This window comes from Petaurus breviceps, unplaced genomic scaffold (genome assembly GCF_028583685.1).
Source record: "Petaurus breviceps papuanus isolate PSGF00001 unplaced genomic scaffold, PetGlider_PUasm1.0 174, whole genome shotgun sequence".
Classification (NCBI taxonomy): domain Eukaryota; kingdom Metazoa; phylum Chordata; class Mammalia; order Diprotodontia; family Petauridae; genus Petaurus; species Petaurus breviceps.
The window spans coordinates 25,207,847-25,228,516 of NW_027185761.1; the positions used below are offsets into that span (position 1 = coordinate 25,207,847).

General features: G+C 40.9%; 2 protein-coding genes across 6 annotated transcripts in view; one reads left to right on the forward strand and one right to left on the reverse strand.

The window, feature by feature from the left end:
• Positions 1–20,670, reverse strand: part of IRAK2 (interleukin 1 receptor associated kinase 2) — a 59,507-nt gene that overhangs the window by 12,750 nt on the left and 26,087 nt on the right. For all 4 annotated transcript variants that reach the window (XM_069083980.1, XM_069083979.1, XM_069083982.1 and 1 more), the window contains 4 exons: positions 8,668–8,820; positions 2,104–2,210; positions 1,276–1,446; positions 1,073–1,137 (listed from right to left, as the gene is read on the reverse strand). In XM_069083980.1, coding sequence (XP_068940081.1) covers positions 1,073–1,137; positions 1,276–1,446; positions 2,104–2,210; positions 8,668–8,820 — 496 coding nt within the window. The remainder of the gene's footprint in view (positions 1–1,072; positions 1,138–1,275; positions 1,447–2,103; positions 2,211–8,667; positions 8,821–20,670) is intronic.
• The window catches only part of RPUSD3 (RNA pseudouridine synthase D3), a 320,316-nt gene that overhangs the window by 8,208 nt on the left and 291,438 nt on the right, over positions 1–20,670 (forward strand). The gene's annotated exons all lie outside the window — the stretch shown is intronic.

Consider the following 20,670-nt stretch of genomic DNA (forward strand, 5'->3'; position numbering starts at 1 on the left):
TAAAAGAAAAAAAAAGGATTTCCACCATGCCCGAGAAGTAGTCACCTGGGCATAGCTTGAAGACCTCCAATGACAAGAACCCATGACCTCCCAAGGAAGGCCATCTTTCCTCTGGATAATTCTTGTTGTCAGGAAGTTTTCCTTAGATCAAATCTAAATCTACCCTTGTTTGCTGCTGACCTCTTACTTAATAATAGTTGACATTTATATAATACTTTTAATCATTGATGTTGATATGTCACTTTAAGGTTTGTAAAGTACTTTACGGCTATCTCATTTAAACTTCCCAATGACCCCATGATGTAAGTACTACAGATATTATACCCATTTGACACATGAGAAAACTGAGGCTCTGAGAAATGAAGGAAATTGCCCAAAGCCACATGGTCAGTGAATGCCAAAGGCAGATTATGAATACATCCTCCTGATTCCATGCCCTGCTCCAATTGTTATTGTTTCTAAAATTCCTTCCAACCCTTAAATTCTGTCTTAATGGTGGATTCACTCTCAGCTAGGCATCAATACAGCCAAGTTTTATTCCTAGTCGCCTGTCTAACTTCAAAAGAGTTACTGTGATATCACTGTTACAAGCACAAGTTACTGGGCTTTCCTATGTTTTGGTCTTCCTCTCTGTAAAATGGGACTAATACTATAAGTAGCTACATAAAATAAAAATTCTGGCGAATAGTTTTAAAATCCTCAGATGAAAAGTCTAGAATTACATTTAAGTATCATTCAAATTTATAGGGTCCTTAATTTTTAAGATTAATTTTAAAATTGATTACAATTACATTATAGCAACATTCACCAATGGAGGGCTGTAAAACTTAATATTTTTTGGAGTATTTGGATTGAATGATTTGGCAGCATGATACCATGGGAAAGAGTATAGGACTGGGATTCAAGAGACCTGTGTTCCAGTCCCATGGACAAACCACTTTCTCTTCTAATACTCAGTTTCTTCACTTGTAAGATAAAGGGGTCAGATAAGATGATGTTTATACTTGTCTCCTCTAGGACTTTACCGTGGATACACAATTTTAATTGAAGTTATTTCCAACCAAACACTTACCTAAGACAAATCTGGACTTCCATGTGGAAGAAACTCTTAATGGATATGTCTCTTGGGCACCTCATCTGTTGAAAACAAATTTATGTGAAAATCCTTTTAAAAGTGGTCTTCTCCACATGCACCTCCACAGTTGAATGCCATCTTGCCCACCCCTCCCTGTTTCAGTGCTGCCCTATGTAGCAATCAGGCAGACAAAGACTTACCTTTTGAAGCTTCTTAAAGGCATACAGCATGTTGTGTCGTTGCCCTTTATAGACATCAGAAAAATTCCCTTCACTGATTTTGTTATCTTGGCTAAATCCATTGGTGGCCTTGATCACCTCCATTTCTGTCCAGTAAAGGCTCTCACCATTTAGACTCACAAGTGCTTTTGGCTGAGGAATGTAGATGTGGCAATTCCATGAACCCAAAGAAAAGAGATAAGCAGATCATAAAGCCCTATTCTTCATACTAGGATGAAGCACCCTAATCATAGTCACCTCGTGGTATTCTTAGAGTTTAAATGAATAATCAATTATGATAATGTTCTTAAGGGCAGCCTCATGGTGCAGTGGATAGATTGCCAAGACTTAAGTCAGAAAGATCGATCTTCCTGAGTTCAAATCTGACCTCAAATATTCAATAGCTGTGTGACCCTGAGCAAGTCACTTAACCCTGATGGCCTCAGTTTCCTCATCTGTAAAATAAGTTGGAGAAAGAAATGGCAAACCACTCCAGTGTCTTGGTCAAGAAAACTTCAAATGCAGTAATGAAGAGTTGGTCATGCCTGAAACATTTGAAAAATGGGTTCTTATCTGGGTATCAAAGTAGAGAAAGGCCTCCATTTGGTTCACCTTAATTTAGTGATATACTTACAAATACTCAAAATTGATTTCTTTAAAAAAAGATTCTATGACTCAGACTTCTCACTAATTCAAGCCAAGCTGAGTGAAATTTTTCAAGAATAATGTTTCTGGTGGGGAGAAACAACAAATGACTTTAGCTGTGAAAACTGCTACCTAGAGTTTCAATGGCAGCAGATGGAATTTTACCTTCATATCTGATGAAGTAAAAGAATTTGTTTTTAAGGAACGATAGAGGTCCTCTTCAATGAAAGGCAATTGTAGGGCTTGGTTTGTGGATCCACTTGGACATGGCCCTGAAATAGAAAATGCATGAAATATGACTGCATCAATCATATTTATTCATATTAGAACATGGAATTGGATTTGTCAAGGGGAAACACTCTATCCAATGGCCCATCCAATGGCCAATAGGATTTTAAGACTAACTCAACAGCCTCAGACACATGACACACTTACTAGCTGTGTGACCCTGGGCAAGTCACTTAACTCCAACTGCCTTACCTTCCCCCCTCAAAAAAAAATACCACTAAAGACTAACTCAAGGTCCTATGAGTTCTTATCTATTCCCTCTACCCCTACCTACTTTACTGAATTTTCGCTCTCAAAGGTCCCTAATGACTCCTAATCACAAAGTCCAATGGTTTTTTCTCAATCTTAATCTTCCTTGACTTTTTTTTCCTGCAATTTCTGACACTAGAACTATTCTCCCTTGCCTTCCATGATACTGCACTTTTCTGGTTCTCCTCCTTCCTCTCTGACCATTCCTCTTTTATTTGCAAGCTCCCTTTCCAGCTCCACATGACTATATGTAGGTGATTCTCAAGGTTCTGTATTAAGGTTTCTTTTCTTTTTCCTCAGTACATTATGTTTTGGCTATCACAACCACTCCCAATGGCTTCTGGAGACCTCCAAATCTATACCTTCAACTCCAACTTCTAGCTTGAACTTTGAACCTTTATTTCCACTTATACATTTAACATTTCTACTTGGATGACCTGCCAGAACCTTAAACTCAACACACCAAAGGTTGAACACATCATCTGCCTCCCAAAAAACATGTTCTTCCTTCAGCCTTCCCATTGTCATTAACAGCACCACCATTTTCCCAGTTATCCAAGTTCAAAATTTTACATCTCTGACTCCTCCTGATCATCTCAGTTGGCAAATATTGTCCATTCTATCTCTGAAAAATTTCCCCTATCTGTGTCTTCCTTTTGACTCTACTGCAATCACCTTGGGAGGGGCCCTCTATGACTCTAAATGGAGTTATTTTAATAACCTCCTACCTGGTATCCCTATATCTAATCTCACCCTTCTCTTATCTGGTCTACATGTGACTGCCAAAACCATTTCCTCAATAGAGTTCTCATCATTCTATTGATCGAAAAACATCACTGGCTCCCCATTGCCTACTGGGCAAAGTCCAAACTTAGTAGCATAGTATTTAAGGTCCTACACAATCTGGCTCCAATTTATCTTCCCTGACTTATCTCCCAATATTCTCCTTGACATACTCAACAATCTAACTCAACTGGACCACTCCCCACCCTTTGAATGTGCCCCCACATTTCCTAACTCTGTGTCTTTGTTCATGTCATTCTCTGTTTCTAGATGCCTTTGCTCTCTGAAACTCTGTCCACATTTCAATGACAAGCTCAAATACCATCCATGCCTTTCCCTAGATTCCTCTCCCCTTAATCAGAAATAACTATTATTCACATTTTCCAAATTAAAACTAAAAGATAGGAGGCAGCTAGGTGGCACTGCGAATACAGCACCAGCCTTAGAGTCAGGAGGACCTGAATTCAAATCCAGCCTCAGACACTTGACAAACTTACTAGCCATGTGACTTTGGGCAAGTCACTTAAACCCAACTGTCTGCCAAAAAGCAAAAACAAAAAAAAACCCTAAAAGATAATGGAACCACCAAACTATAAACCTGTGAGCTTGATGTCTATCCCTGGCAAAAATTCTAGAAACTATTATTAAAGGGAACCACTAAGAAAGAAAATGGATATTTTTTTTAAAAAGCATGGTTTCTACAAAAACAGGTCTTGCTGACCCTTTTTCCGCCCCAATTACTAAGCTGGTAAATCAGGGCAATGATATAGATATAACTTACCTAGACATAAAATGCTACAAACATCATTTACATTTTAGCCAAACATTTGATAAAGCATCTCATGCTATTCTTTTTTTTTGTAGGTTTTTTCTTAGTTTACATCATTCATTTCTACAAGATTTTGAGTTACAAATTTTCTCCTCATTTTTCCCCTACCCATCACCCCAAAACAGCGATCCCACTGAATATCCCCTCCTCCAATCTGCTCTCTCCCCATCCCCACTCCGACTTTCCAGTAGGTCATGGTGTATCTCTATGGCCCAGTGCCTGTATATCTAATTTCCCAGTTACATGTAAAATAATAATAAATATTTTTTAAACATTTGATTTTGAACCTTTGAATTCCAGATTCTTTCCCTACCTCTCTCATCACCCACCTTTACAGGGAAGATAAGCAAGTCAATATAGGTTGTACATGTATAGCTATGTAAAACATTCCCATAGTGGATATATTGTGAAAGAATGACTATATTTCCCTCTATTCAATCCCACCCCCCACTTGTTCTATTTTCTACTTTGATCCTGTCCCTTTTCAAAAGTGGATGCTTCCAACTTCCCTCCCCGCTGCCTGCCCTCCTTTTCATCATCTTACGTCTCATCCCCTTCCCCCCTACTCTCCTGGAGGGTGAGATACCCTATTTAGTGTGTATGTCATTCCCTCCCTATGCCAAATTCAATGGGAATAGGGTTGACTCATTCTCTTTTGCCATCCTGTTCTTCCCCTCCATTGTAACCATTTTCCCTTGCCTCTTCTATATGAGATAGTTTACCCCATTCTGTCTCTCCCCATCTCCTCTCATTATATTCCTCTCTCACCTCTCAATTTCACCTTTTAAGTATCATCCCTTCCTATTCGACTGGTCCTGTGCCCTCTGTCTATGTATACCTGAACACCTATATACACATACTCATATGTTATTCATATGACCATATACCCTCCTATATAGACATATATATGTATGTATACATATATAAATATATATATATATACATTTCTATTCCCTTCAACTATTCTCATACTGAGAAAAGTTTCATAAGTTACAATTATCATTTTTCCATGTAGGAATATAAGTAGTTCAACTTTGATAAGTTCCTTATGATTTCTTTTCCCTGTTTACCTTCTCATGCTTCTCTTGCTTCTTGTATGTGAATGTCAAATTTTCTATTCAACTCTGTTTTTTTCACCAAGAATGTGTGAAAGTCCTCTATTCCACTGAATGACTATATTTTCCCCTGAAACATGATACTCAGTTTTGCTGGGTAGGTGATTCTTGGTTTTAATCCCAGTTTCTCTGACCTCCGGAATATCATATTCTAAGCCCTTCGATCCCTCAGTGTAGAAGTTGCCAGATCCTGTGTTATCCTGATTGTGTTTCCACAATATTCAAATTGTTTCTTCCTGGCTGCCTGTAATTTTTCTCCTTGATCTGGGAACTCTGGAACCTGGCTATAATATTCCTAGGAGTTTTCTTTTTGGGATCTTTTTGAGGAGGCAATTGGTGGAGTCTTTCAACCTCTATTTTGCCCTCTGGTTCTAAAACATCAGGGCAATTTTCCTTGAGAATTTCTTGGAGAATGATTTCTAGGTTCTTTTTTTGATCATGGCTTTCAGGTAATCCAATAATTTTTAAATTATCTCTCCTGGATCTATTTTCCAGGTCAGTGGTTTTTTCAGTGAGATATTTCACATTGCCTTCTATTTTTTCATTTGTTTGGATCTGTTTAATAGCATCTTGATTTCTCATAAATTCACTAGCTTCCATTTGCTCCAATCTAATTCTGAAGGAATGATTCTCTTCAGTGAGTTTTTGAGCTTTTTCCATCTGGCAAATTTGGCTTCAGGCATTCTTCTCCTCATTGGCTTTTTGAGCCTCCTTTGCCATTTGAGTTAGTCTATTTTTTAAGGTGTTATTTTCTTCAGTCAGGTTGTTGACTCATTTCATAATTTTCTTGCATCGTTCTCATTTCTCTTCCCAATTTTTCCTCCACTTCTCTTATTTGGTTTTCAAAATCCTTCTTAAGCTCCTCTATGGCCTGTAAGCAGCTTATTCTTTTCTTGGAAACTTCTGGTGCAGGAGTTCTGACTTCTTTGTCTTCCTCCTGCTCCATGCCTTGATCCTTTTTATCCCCAAAAAAGGAATCCAGAGTTGGACTGCTGTGCTTGCCTTGCTTCTCTCATTTGCTCATGTTGCCACTCAATTAATTACTTGACTTTTGAGCTTTTTGCCACTCTGCTACCAGACAGGGGAGCTTTGTCCCAGATGGCTGGGGTTTTCTCAGCTGCTGGAGCTATTAGCTGGGTGCCTTTTCTGAAGCCTCCACATGCTCTCTGGCAAACTGGTCACACATCCCAGGACCTCCACCCTAGACAGTGATCCAGATTCAAGCAGGTTAAAGCAAGAGCGATTACCCCTCAGACTGGTGCTTGGTCCCCCTACAATCTGCAGACTAGGAGCTCTGAAGCAACCACATGGCAGCAGCTGCAGCGCCTCAGCAGCTTCTCCCTCCAGGGGGTAAAGGCCTGACCACACTCCCGAACTCCTGGTTCACAAAGTCCACACTGCACTGATCTCTCACTTTGTCCTTAGCATCTATGAGTTGATAATTCTGGAAACCACCACAGCTGCTGGTGATCTGAGGTCCCTCCAGCCGAAAGCTGGTTGTGGCCGCCTTGAGGCTAAAACCTCCAGCTCCAGCAGGGCTGGGCTCAGCTCCCAAAAAGCCACGCTGGCCACTTCCTCCCGGCCTGCTGGGCTGTCCTCACTGGGAGGTTAGCTTCTCTGTGTCATTTTGTGGGTTCTGTAGCTCCAAAGTTTGTTCAGAGTCACCTTTTACATGAATTGGAGGAGGTGGAAGCAGGAGGCCTGATGAAGTCCTATTTCTGCTCCACCATCTTCTATCTTATGCTATTCTTATGAAAAAGATAAAGCTATGTGGGCTAGACAAAAATACAATTAGATGATTCAGAAATGGAATCTCCTCCAACATTTATCATTTACCTTTTCTATTATATTAACCAATCTAAGAGGCATAAGGTATTACCTCAGAATTGTTTTAATTTGCATTTCTCCAATCAATAGTAAGTTATTTTTTCACATGGCTATAGACAGCTTTGATTACTTCATCTGAAAACTGATCATCTTTTTTTTTTTTTGCTTTTTGGAGGGCAATTAGGGTTAAGTGACTTGCCCAAGGTCACACAGCTAGTTTTTGCGTTAAGTGTCTGAGGCCTCATTTGAACTGAGGTCCTCCTGACTCCAGGGACAGTGCTCTATTCACTTCACCACCTAGCCACCCTGATCATATCTTTTGATCACTTATCAATTGGGGAATGGTTCTTATTTTTATAAATTTGATTCAGTTCTATTTATGTTTGAGAAATGAGGCCTTTATCAGAAAAACTTGCTTCACATTTTTTTTTCAGAGTTGCTATTGCTAACTGTATTTCCCCTCCATCCTATTTCCCCACCCTGTTTACTCTATTCTCTCTCTCCTTTCACTCTATCCCTCCTCAAAAGTATTCTGTTTCTGACTACCCCCCTCCAATCTGCCTTCCCTTCTATCACCACCACCCCCATACACACCTTCCTCTCCTGCTTTCCTGTAGGGTAAGACAGATTCCACACCCAACTGAGTGTGTATATTATTCCTATTTGAGCCAGTTCTGATATGAGCATAGTTCAGTCTCTCCCTCTGGCCTCCCTCCTCTTCCTCTCCTCTGTAAAGGCTTTTCTTGCCTCTTTTATGTGACATAATCCTGCCTCTCCCTTCCTTTTTCCCCCAGTACATTCCTCTCTAACCATTTAGGGATTGTCTTGATGCCAGAGCCAAGGCTCTATCCACTGTTCCACTGAGCTGCCATAGAACCATTAACTCCCCACAAGAATATCAGTTCAGTTGTTTGGTCATTTTTTTGGTCGTGTCTGACTCTTCATGACTCCATTTGGGGTTTTCTTAGAAAAACTACTGGACAGAGCGGCTAGGTGGTGCAGTGAATAGAGCGCTGGCCTTGGAGTCAGGAGGACCTGGGTTCGGATCTGGCCTCAGACACTTCACACACACACACACACACACACACACACACACACACACACACACACACACTAGCCTTGTGACCTTGGTTAAGTCACTTAACCCCAGGGGCCTCCAAAAAGCAAAAAACAAAAACAAAATAAAAACTACTGGAGTCATTTGCCATTTCCTTCTCCAGTTCATTTTAAGAGAAGGGGAAACTGAGGCAAATAGACTTAAGGAACTTGACGAGGGTCACACAGCTAGTTAAGTGTCTGAGGCCAGATTTGAACTCAGGAAGAGGAGTCTTCCTGACTCCTGGCCAAGCATTCTTTCCACTTTGCCACCTAGCTTCCCAACAAGAGTATCATAAGATGTTTAGTCAAATTCTTTGCTAAACATATAGGTCAACATATCTATAGCATTGCCCCGATTTACTAATTTAGTATTATTGTTATTACCACCAATCTCATTCCTATTCGTGGGTAAGGCAGAGGCTCTAACCCAGTGCTTTATAGAGCAGTAACTATGAAATGCATGGCTGATTCTATCAGTGACTCCATACCCTAGAAGGCTTGCTTTTGTTCTGGGTCACCACAGACTGTTCCTGGAAATACCTGAGCTAGAGAAGGGAGTCAATCCTGAGGACTCGGCAGGACCTTGTTCTTGGATTTGCTCTGGTTTTCTTGATGAAGATAGAGAGGATCTCCCAGGGCAAAGAGGGTCAGGAAGAACATGAGAAGCACTAGCAATTTCAGGATTTGCATCCCCTAGAAACAGGAGAGAATGAGAAGAGGGTTTTCATTATGTCAGTGAAGAGGAGCCAGATGATACAGAGAAAAGACTGCTCTCGCTAAGACCCAGGAGACTGAGTTCTAATCCCACCTTTGCCACTAACTCCCTTTGTTAATGAGTCACCACCTGTCTGGGACTTAGTCTCCTCACTCATAAATGAGGAAGCTACACTAGACACAGGGGTGGGGAACTTTCGGCCTAGAGGCCACACATGACCTTCTAGGTCCTTGGGTGCTGCCTTTTGACTGAGAACAAGTCTTACAGAACAAATCTTTTTATGAAGGGGATTTGTTCTGTGAGGTTTGTATTCAGTCAAAGGGCTATACTTGAGGGCCTAGAGGGCCCTGAGGCCGCAGGCTCCCCACCCCTGAAGAGGGTCTCTGAAGTACCTTTACTTCAATATGTTAGGGATCTCTGATTTTGCAAAGTGCTTTTGATAGGCACTTAGCAAACCTTAAAGTGCTATATATTATTACTATAGATTAAGCCACTATTATTTTTACATATTATTATATTATACATCATACATGAAAATATTATTATTGTTATTATCGTTTTGTTGTGAAAACTCCATTGAGGCTAGAATCCATTGATCAGGTCTAGTCCAGGATTGCCGCTACTCGAGGCTCACACAGATAGTAATCAGGGGGTGGGTCTCCTTTTGGCACCCTGGCTCTCAAGGTCCCTTTAACATCGGATTTCCATGCACTACTCACCTAAAGCTAAAGAACATGATTAAGTTTCCAGATAGAAGCACACATTACAGTTGTGGCAGCTCTCATTCTAAGCTGAGCTTAGCCTTCTGGGGAAAAGAAGGAGTCCGAAGCCCTTGATTCTAGTCTGAAGTTGGCCTCCAATAAAGAGGGCTACATGACTTTGGACAAATCACTCTGTCCATCTCGGTCTCAAAATCTTTAGCTTTAAAAAAAAATGAATTAAGAACCGTGTTTGAAATCCCCTAAGGTTCCCTGCAGCTTTAGAGACACAGAAACATCTATACCCATTTTACAGATGGAGCCAATGGACAGCAAGAAAGAGCTCCAGAGTCTGGCCTCGACCCGCCTGTAAAATCTCTGTCTTCATTCATCCAAACACTTACTAAGCATCTACTACGTAGAAAGCACTATGCTAGACACTGGGGAAGGCGTTTGAGTTAGTGAAGGATCTTAATCCTGGACAATTTTGTTTAAGTTCATATAAATCTTTTTCTCTTTAAATTAGATTTTATGTTGATTTTTAGTTTACATCATTCATTTCCACAAGATTTTGAGTTACAAATTTTCTCCCCGTCTTTCCCCTACCCACTATCCCAAAACAGCGATCCCACTGTATACCCCCTCCCCCAATCTGCTCTCTCCTATATCCTTCCCCATCCACCCTCCGACTTTCCAGTAGGGCAAGATGGATCTCTATATCCCAGTGCCTGTATATCTTATTTCCCAGTTGCATGTAAAACACAATAATAATAATAATAATAAATATTTTTTTAAACATTTGGTTTTAAAACTTTGGATTCCAGATTCTTTCCCTTCCTCCCTCATCACCTACCCTTACTGGGAAGATAAGCAATTCAATATAGGTTGTACATGTGTAGTTACATAAAACATTTCCATAGTGGACATATTGTGAAAGAATGACTGACTATATTTCCCTCCATTCTATCCCTCCCCCACTTCTATTCTCTACTTTGACCCTGTCCCTTTTCAAAAGTGGGTGCTTCCAACTTCCCTCCTCCCCAACCTGCCCTCCCCTCCATCATCCCCCCCCCATTCCTTTTCCCCCTACTCTCCTGTAGGGTGAGATACCCTATTTAGTGTGTATTTCATTCCCTCCCTCAGCCAAATTCAATGAGAGTAAGGTTGACCCATTCCCTTTTGCCTTCCTGTTCTTCCCCTCCATTGTAACCATTTTCCCTTGTCTCTTCTATATGAGAGTTTACCCCAATCTGTCTCTCCCCATCTCCTCTCATTATATTCCTCTCACCTCTTAATTTCACCTTTTAAATATCATCCCTTCCTATCAATTGATCCTGTGCCCTCTATGTATACCTGTAAACATATATACACATATTCACATATGTATTCATATACCCATATACCCTCCTATATAGACATATGTATGTATGTGTGTATACATATATATATATATACATATATATATATATATATTTATATTCCCTTCAACTTTTCTCATACTGAGAAAAGTTTCCTAAGGCCCCTTCCTGCTGGCCTGCCAGGCTGTCTTCAGTGGGAGGTTTATTTCTCTCTGTCACTTTGTGGGTTCTGTAGCCCTAAAATTTGTTTAGAGTCATTTTTTACAGGTATTTGAGGTGGTTATGGGGGGACCGCAGGGAGTCTTCCTGCTTCTATGCCACCATCTTGGGCTCCTCCCCTCCAATCCTAGACAATTGCAAAAGAAAATTTTTGTTGTTGTACTTAAATCATTTAAGTTGTGTCTTTATGACCCCCATTCTGGAGTTTTCTTGGCACAGATGCTGGAGTGGTTTGCCATCAGTTCATTTTACAGATGAAGAAAGTAAGGTAAACTGGGTGAAGTGACTTGCCCAGGGTCATACAGCTAGTAAGTGTCTAAATCCAGATTTGAACTCAGGAACTCGCCAGAGTAAATGCTTCCTGGCCAAAAGGGATCCTTAGGGAACCTGCTTTAATGAAAAGACCAAGAAGGATTTGATCTATTATTGACTCTTAGAAACGAAAGTGGTTTCCTAGAGCAGAAAACTCCTAGGCCCCAGAAGCCAGGCCTCCTTGCTGCCTGTCCCTGAGCTGGGCAAGCTCATTTCTGGCTTCCGAATGAAGGTTTCTGGGTGAGACTCACTACACAGCAACTAGCAAACAAGGTCACAGGGCTGATAGCCTGAGTCCTCCAGTTAGGAATTTTATGAGAAATGAATTCCCAGAGAGGTCAGGTGACCCATTCAAAGACCCAGCATGAGTCTGTCCTGGGAATGGGAAGAGAAATCCTTCTCAAACTGGCATGGCCTTCATTGGAGGCTATGAGGAATGATGGGAAAACCACTGGACTCGGAATCCAGAGCCATGAGTGTCAGTCCCGGCTCTGACACATACTGCCAGGCATCACCACAAGCTGGTCACATTTCACCTCTTTGGGACTATTTGCTCATCTCAAAATGGGAATAATCATACTTGTAGTGCCCCCCCCCTCATAGGAAGTAGGGAAAGCACTCTGTACCATCCATCACCATTTCCTAAACACCATGCCAAGTCCTGGGGATACAAGGACATAAGGGCAGTCCCTGCACTCCGGGAGCAATTAGAATGTAAATTGTAAAGGGAAAGACAACAGGTTGGCATATAGGTGCATTCAGAAAATATCTAAAATAAACAATAAAGTTAGAAGGTGGTACTTGAGCTGACTTCTAAAGAAGGCCAGGGATTCCAAGAGGAAAGAAGCACAAATTTCAGGTCTGGGGCCACAGCCATGGAAAAGCACAGGGTGCGTTGTGAAATTTGTTTTTTTACCTAAATTTACCTAAATATCTTCACCTCCACATTACAGATGAGGAAGTGAGGCTGAGAGAAATTACTAGGCCAAGGTCACATACATTCCTAGTAAGTGGCAGAGCCAGGATCCAAATTTAGGCCTGCTGGCTCCAAGTGTCGGACCCTGGGCAATGTAATTAATATCTATGGGTCTCGGTTTCCTCATCTGTAAAATGGGAATAATAATAATAGTACCTGAAGCACTCACTTCACAGGTTTGTCGTTGGAGTCAAATGAGAAGTTTAGCATGTAAAGTGCTTTTTACTTATATATGTGCATGTGTGTATGAAGTACACATGAGGACTAAGGTATTCATATGTAAAGTACTTTGTAAACTATAAAAAGTGATACCTGCGTATCAGTTATTGTTAGTTAACTACTTATTATTAGTTTGAAGTCTGTGAGTTCTGTGTGACAGCAACTTTATATTGGTCTTGAGTGTGTATGTAATTGTGTCTGTATGTGTCTTGTGTGTCTATACACAAGTCTGTATTTGCCTGTGCTTCTATACTGGATATGTTTTAGATATCTCTGTGTGTCTATTTGTCTGTAACTGTGTATAGTGTGTAGGTATGTAGGGAGTGTGGGGTGCGTACTCGTGTCCATCTGCGTTTGACTATTTGTGGGTTTTATTGTTCGCTGTAGGGCCCAGTGGATACATCATAAAAGAATCAATTCAGGATTGACAACAACCAGAACTGGGTGTTGGGTAGAAAGGATGGGAGTAGTGACTACCATTGTGTAAAGCTCAAAAGTTCAAAGCTTCCCTCCTAGGCTTTTCCTTGCGGTAAAGGCTTGGAAATTCCTGGGGGAACCTGCCTAGTCCAATATTTCTCTTCCCTTCCGCCAACAAAGGACAGATAAAATGAGGTCAAGTTTACTTCCAGTGGTGACTCATGGTTCTGCTAAAAGAAAAAACCCCAGGAACAATGAGTCCAAAGTACCTCAATGGGTCCAAAGTACCCTGTCTGTCTCATCCTGCAATAAGATTGATTCCAACTCTCAATTCTCAATAGTCACAAATCCTGGCTATGCCTGGGCACTAAGCTTTGGCAAGGGAAGGTCATCAGGCCAAGTAGAATATTGGCCAATAACTGTATTAGAGACCAAGGTTAAATTGTTGATAGATCTGGCCAGCATCAGCCACCTTCAGGACAGCAAACTAACCTTTAGTATTCTTTCCACCACATTCATTTGCTTCCCACAACAACTCTGTGAGTCCTGTAATGCAAATAACATTGTCCACACTTTGCAAAAAGAGAAAAAGAGACTGAGACCAGAAATAACTGGCCGTGTAACCTTGAGCAAGTTACTTAACCTTGATTGCTTTAAAAAAAAAAGAGAGACTGAGAGAAGTTATGGTCATTTATCTGTGAGGTGTTTGGTAAAGTAAATGACACATAGTAGGTGCTGTATAAATAAATGTTAGCTGCTATTACCATTACTGCTCAATACACAGATAATTAGTAAAAGAGACAGAATTAAAATTCATGGACTCTATGTCTAATGTGCTTTTTTATCTTTTGTTTTATTTTAAAATTAAGAAGGATTTATTTTTCTCTCTCTCCCACCCACCTTGCAACTTAAGAGAAAAAAAGAGATATGAAAAAAAAAAAAGCCCTTGTAATAAATACACAGGGTTAAGCAAAGCAAATTCCCATATTGGCCATGTTTGAAAATGCCTGTCTCATTCTGCATCCTGAGTCCAACTCTCTCTGTCAGGAAGTGGGCAGCAGCAGGCCTCCTCTTCATCCTTCTAGAGTCACAGTTGGTCACTGTATTGTTCAGAGTTCTTATGTCTTTCAAAGCTGTTTGCTTTACAAAGTCAGTTTTTATTGTAAAAATTTTTCTCTTGGTTTGCTCACTTCATTCTACATCAGTTTATACAAGTCTTGAGATTCCTCTGAAATTATCCCTTTCTTCATTTCTCATGGCACAACAGTATTGTATCACATTAATATTCTATAATTTGTTTACTATTTCCCAACTTGAGCACACCTTTAGTTTCCAGTTCTTTGCCACTACAAAAATAAAAAAGCTGCTATTTGTGGTGGCTAGGTAGCACAGTGAGTAAGAACACCGGCCCCAGAGTTGGGATGACCTGGGATCAAATCCGGCCTCAGACACTTAGCACCCACCCAGAAACACCTGGCCATGTAACCTTGAGCAAGTTACTTAACCAAATTGCTTTAAAAAAAAAAAAAGCTGCTATTGATATATTTTTTTAACATATGGATCATTTTTTTTTTAACTCTGGGATAAACTCTTTAGACCAAAGGGTATATACACAGTTCAGTGACTTTCGGGGCACGGTTCCAGATTGTTCTCCAGAATGGCTGTACCAAGTTCTCCACTCTACCAACCATGCATCAATGGGCCCGTTTTTCTGCAGCCCCATCAACATTTGTCATTTTATACATATTTAACTTCCCAAATGAGGGTGAGCAAAAACACAAATTGGATACATATGCAAAGACCACACTCCAAGACTAAAACTACACACTGTCACCCAGAAAGCAGCCTCTCTGAGAACTAAAGGGAACTTACTTAGCATTTCCCCCAAGAGCCCTCGGGTGTTAAGTAAAGTCCATAAGTACCAGAATGAGTGTGAGATTCCTAGAAACTGGTCCCTAGTGTTGAACGGATCAGGCAAGTGACCAGTCCTCCCCTCAGTAGCTGGAACCCTTAACAAGGATATACTGGTTGTTGACAGAGGGTGTTTTCCCCTTCACGGAACTACTAAAGCTAGTGGGTCTTCATGGTCAGAACTGATGATAATAGCCTAACAAGGAATACCCAGCATTTGTGCTCCCTCAGGAGGATTCTAGCAGGAAGGCAGGTAAGCTCTGAGAGATCTGTGAGGAGGCCAAGTCCTTGCTTTGTAACCAGATAGCAGCAAATGGACAAAGGGGAAGATGAAGTTTCTCTCTTCCCTCACCCCCTTCCCTAGATTAGATCATGACCTTGTGATTTTCAAAAGGTCATAAGATTTGGATTTCTTATCTGTATCTTATCATATGTTATCTTAGCAGTGCCCCCAGAACACCAGGGGCTGATTTAAATCAGAGATATATCTAAGGCACACAGAGGAAAGGCAGTTTCAGGATTCACACATCCCAGGAGCCCAGAACTGCACCTCTGGGGATCTTTCTTAGGACCCCAGAAAAGGAGAAAAGGATTCCATCCAATTGGAAGCTGTGAGTTATTCCTTTGCCACAGGTGTTAACTAAGTTTGAGTCCACAGGGCCACAAACCACTTACATACTGTATATGTACTTGTGGGAGGGCATGTCCCAGACTCTTACCATATGGTACTGGTAAATACCCTTTTTTTTTTCTTTTTTTTCTTTTTTAAAGCATTCGGGGTTAAGTAACTTGCTCAAGGTTACACGGCCAGTTATTTTTTTGTGTGGGTGCTGAGTATCTGAGGCCAAAACCAATTCCAGGTCTCCCGACGCTGGGGCCGGAGCTATTACTCATTGCGCCACCTGGTAAATACCTTTTTCTTAAAGAAAATTAGACTTAGGGAAGGCTAGGTGGCACAGTGAGTAAAGTGCCGGTCAAGCGCTGGAAGCGTTCAGTTCCAGCCTCAGACACTGAACACCCACACAAAAAAACTAGCTGTGTAACCTCGGGCAAGTTACTTAACCCCAATTGCCCTCCAAAAGGAAAATAAAAATTAGGCTTGGGTGGCTGATAATGATCAAGATCCCAGCAGGATGGCAGCTTATGAAGGATAGTACTAGAGAAACCAATTCTAGCCTCTGGGGTTACTCCTGGTACACTGAGGGGAGAAGTCATCAGTCACCATCTATCTGGTGACCCAGTTGGGAAGTCATGCTGGAGAAGGTACTACACTTGACATATGTGATCATCCAACCACAGAACAACACAGTCTCTGTGATGCTGATGAGCTCATGCCCTTCCCCATTTTTACTTGAATTCTACCAAGACTCAGCTCAAATGACTCCCGCTCCATGCAGTCCATCCCTGACACTCTGGTCAGAAATGATCTTTCCTTCCTTGTACTTTGATTAACATTTGATTTACACATCTTCTACCTTTCCCGTCTTCAGACACCTTACTCATCCATTCATACACTGCAATCCAGTGACAATGGCCTCCTTGCTGCTCTTCAGACACAATCCTCCATCAAGGAATATAGGTGGATTGATGAATAAGGTGCTGCCTATTCAGGGAGTCAGTAAAACCCAAGTTCAAGTCTTTCCTCAGTCACTTATTAGCTGTGTGACCCTGGGCAAGTCACTTAGCTTCCATAAGCTTTCTCAGTTTCCTCAACTGTAAAATGGGGGGTGGAAATAGCAAAGTGGTTAGACTGCCCAGGATGGAATCAGGGAGACCTGAGTTCAAATTTAGCCTCAGACACTTAATAGCTATGTGCCCCTGGCAAGTCACTTAACCCTGTTTGCCTCAATCTCTTTATCTATAAAATGAGCTGGTGAAAGAAATGACAAACCACTCCAGCGTCTGCCAAGAAAACCCCAAACTTTTACCCAAGCCTGAAATTCTCTCCCACCTCATCTCTACCTTTCAGCTTCCCCTGCTTCCTCAAGTCCCAGTTAAAATACTGCCTTCTATAAGAAGCCTTTCTCAATCCCCCTCAATGTTAGCACCTTCCCTCTGAGGTTTCCCCAGTTTATCCTATATATGCCTTATTTGTACATAGTTGTCTGTATGTTGTCTCCCCTGTTACACTATGAACTCCTTGAGGGCAGGAACTGTCTTTTGCCTTTCTTTGGGGAGGTCACTTAACCTCTCTTTGCCTCAATTTCCTCGACCATAAAATGGAGATAATAAAAGCACCTACTTCATACGGTTATTGTGAAAATTAAATGTGATAATACTCATAAGGCACTTAGTATGGCACCTGGCACATAGTAGGAGCTTAATGTTTACTGACTGATCTCTACAGTACTTAGTTTATATTATTATCCTCAGTGCATAGCACTTAATAAGTGGTTGTTGACTGACTGATAGAGCTTGTCTAAGTGTATCTGCCTACTAGGCTATAAGTTCCATGAGAACAGGATTACGTCTTATGTATCACTTTTTGCTAGTAGTTAGCACAGAAACTTGGAAAAGAGCCATGATTTCATCAGCATGAGTTCTTCCTCCTTCCACGGATGCAAGTTGCAACCACTAAACATTTCATTTACTGCTGGGGCTAAAAGAAGAAAAAATTAAAAATCCCCAAAGTTGTTTGGGGACATCTTATATAGACTTCATAGTTAACAACCCTATGAGGAAGAGAATTCCAATACTATTCACTGTTTTTCAGAGGCAAGACTGAGGCTCAGAGATGAGGGATGAAGGGACCTACCAAATGTGGCTATTGAGTCTGAACCCAGGATTCAGACCCAGGTCTGTTAACATCAAGTCTGAAATTTTTTTGTTTCCATTAATCCATGCTAGGGGCAGCGAGGTGGTGAAGTGAATGGAGCACAGACCCTGGAGTTAGGAAGACCTGAGTGCAAATTCAGCCTTTAACACTTACTAGCTGTATGACCGTGGGCAAGCCACTTCACCCTGCTGGCCTCAGTTTTCTCTTCTCAGTAAAATGAGATGGAGAAGGAAATGGCAAAACACTCTGGTATCTTTGCCAAGGAAATCCCAAGTGGAGTCACCAAGAGTCAGCACACTGGAACAACAGTCCTCACCATCTTGAGCTGATTGAATGATAAATGCATTGAATTGAAATAAAGGGAGGTTCAGAGAGAGAAGAGGTCTTATCTAAGAGAAACCACAGAACCAGGAAAAAAAATACATACATATATATATATATATATATATATATATTTATATATATAAAACTGAATTTATAATATGGAGATTGGCACTATGGCATAAGGGTGGACCTGAAGTCATCAGAGGCCTGAGTTCCAATCAAGCCTCTGATACTTCTGGGTGACCCATCATGGGCAAATCACTTTAACCTTTCCGGGCCTCAGATATCTCTTCTTCAAAAAACAGGACACATAATATTCATATTATCTATTCCAGAGGATCATTTTAAGGAACAAGGAAATTTATGTCTGTAAAATGTTGTGGAAATATCAGCTATTATTATCATCTTCATTTGCTTTTCATAGTGAAAGAGAGATAGCAGAATGAGCTAGTTTGGGCATCAGGGTGCCTGGGTTCAAATCCAGGCTCTGCCATTTACTAGTTGTGTGATTGTGTGTGTGTGTGTGTGTGTGTGTGTGTGTGTGTATGAGACTTCCCCTCTCTGGAGGGAGTAACATCTATAAAATAAAGAGATTGGACTAGATGATCTTTAAGAGATTTTTCTGCCAAAATCTAGAGAAATTACTATTTTACTCTCACTTATAATTAGCTAAGAGTGAGAAAAAGTTCCCTTAGAATGAAATTTTACCCTCTGGAAAGAAATGTTTTTTCTCCCCAAAGGAAGAAGAAATCCGGAAACTCTTGTTAAGAGTTATGCAATCAGAAGAGGAATTAATGACACAAAGAGGAATCAGGAAAGGCCTGAGAATTTCCTAAGAGAATCCTGGCTGCTAGCCTGCTGGCCACAATCCAAACAAATCCCTTCTGAGTCATCCAGTCAAAATCCCCTCTTGAAACTGAAATCACTCTCCTCTTATGAAGTACTCAAATCACTGAACCCTGTTTGACTCAGTTTCCTCATCCGTAAAATGCTAAAGATGGAAATAGAAAATCACTCCAGTATGAGGCCAAGAAAGCCCCCAAATGGGGTCACAAAGAGTCAGACAGGCCTGAAAAGTGATTGACCAACAAATCCAGGGGCCTCTTTACACCTTTCAAGACTCAGCTCCCGAGTCATCTACTCTGGGAGGTCTTTTCTCCTTTCCCAGTTGCTAGTATTCCTCCCCCACCCTGAAATTATTTTGTATTCACCTTATATATAATTTGTGTTTATTTATTTGTACAATTTGTATGTGGGAAGGGATTATGATTTTTATAATGATTGATATGTGTGATGAATATATTAACAGATTAAGTTTTTCAGAACTGCTTCTTCTAGCTTGTGAGTCAGAGCTCACAACCCAGTTTGAAATGATCAGTCACACCTTTGACAATGCTCACAATCACTGGCATCCTTGGGAAGCAAATCAAGGATAAGAGAATCTTTTCCTGTCACAGAACTCTGATCCTGTGACCCTCTCAGTCACGACCCCCAAAGAACTGAACAATGAATGCTATTCCCACAGATCTTCAGGACACCTGTACCTTAGTGACTGTGATTTGTGAGCTGGTCCTGGGAAAGCCCTTCGACCCATGGCCTGTAACCCACCTTCCCCCTTCCTTCCCCATTGTGGTTTCTGTATGTAATCTTGGTCTTCTCTTCGACCAGGTGGAATTCTGATCAGGAGAATTCCTGATTCATGAATCTGTTCCTCGGTAATTAAATGGCTACCTGATTACTGGCACTCTGTCTCTGGCCTGTTTTCCTCATTCTCAGGTGAGAGACTGGCTCAGTAAAATCCTATTAATATATATTACATACATTAACATATATTAACATAAAGTACTTATTTGTATTTGTATTGTTGGTTTGAAAACTGTATTTCAATTTAATTGGTTTCTTTTGTATTTTGTATTTTATCTTATACATTTAAAAACGTTATTCTGATAGAAAGTAGATACACAGAGATACACAGGCTTCCATACATACACAGGGGGGAGGAAGACACACAAAAAGTTAAGAATTCCTAGTTTATAGTCTTCAAATTGTCAATGATTCTGCTTCCAAAAAAAGAGATAAAACTGAAATAACCTAAGTTATAAGAATCTAATCCTTAGGCTCTTCTCATTCAAGCATTAGAGGAACAGGATGACCATCACACACACACACACACACACACACACACACACACACACACACACATCCAAATATGGAAATGAAAATTTTTCATGTTTTCCCAGCCCAGGGTACTTTCTAGAGGAATTTAAAGTGGGGGTTGGAGGAAGGACTGCACCTTCTGTGATTCATCTACTCAAAAAAAAGGGATTCAGAGCATGTGGAAGCACTGTAGCCTTCTTCTCTTCTCAACCTGCCCAGCTCCATTTTATGCCTAAATTCCCTAGAGGAATGAGGTCGCAACCCTCTCCAGGAAGAAAAAGAAGGAAGGAAGCCCATGAGGTTAATAGAAACTAAGGAAAATTTAAATGACATCCTCTCTCCTCAGCCTTTTCTACCTAGAAACAGACTACTCTGGCTCCTACCTTTATCACTCCCCAATCCTGGCCTCTCTTTGAGTGTTAGACCAAAGTCCAAAAGTCTCTGATTCATTCCACCTGTGG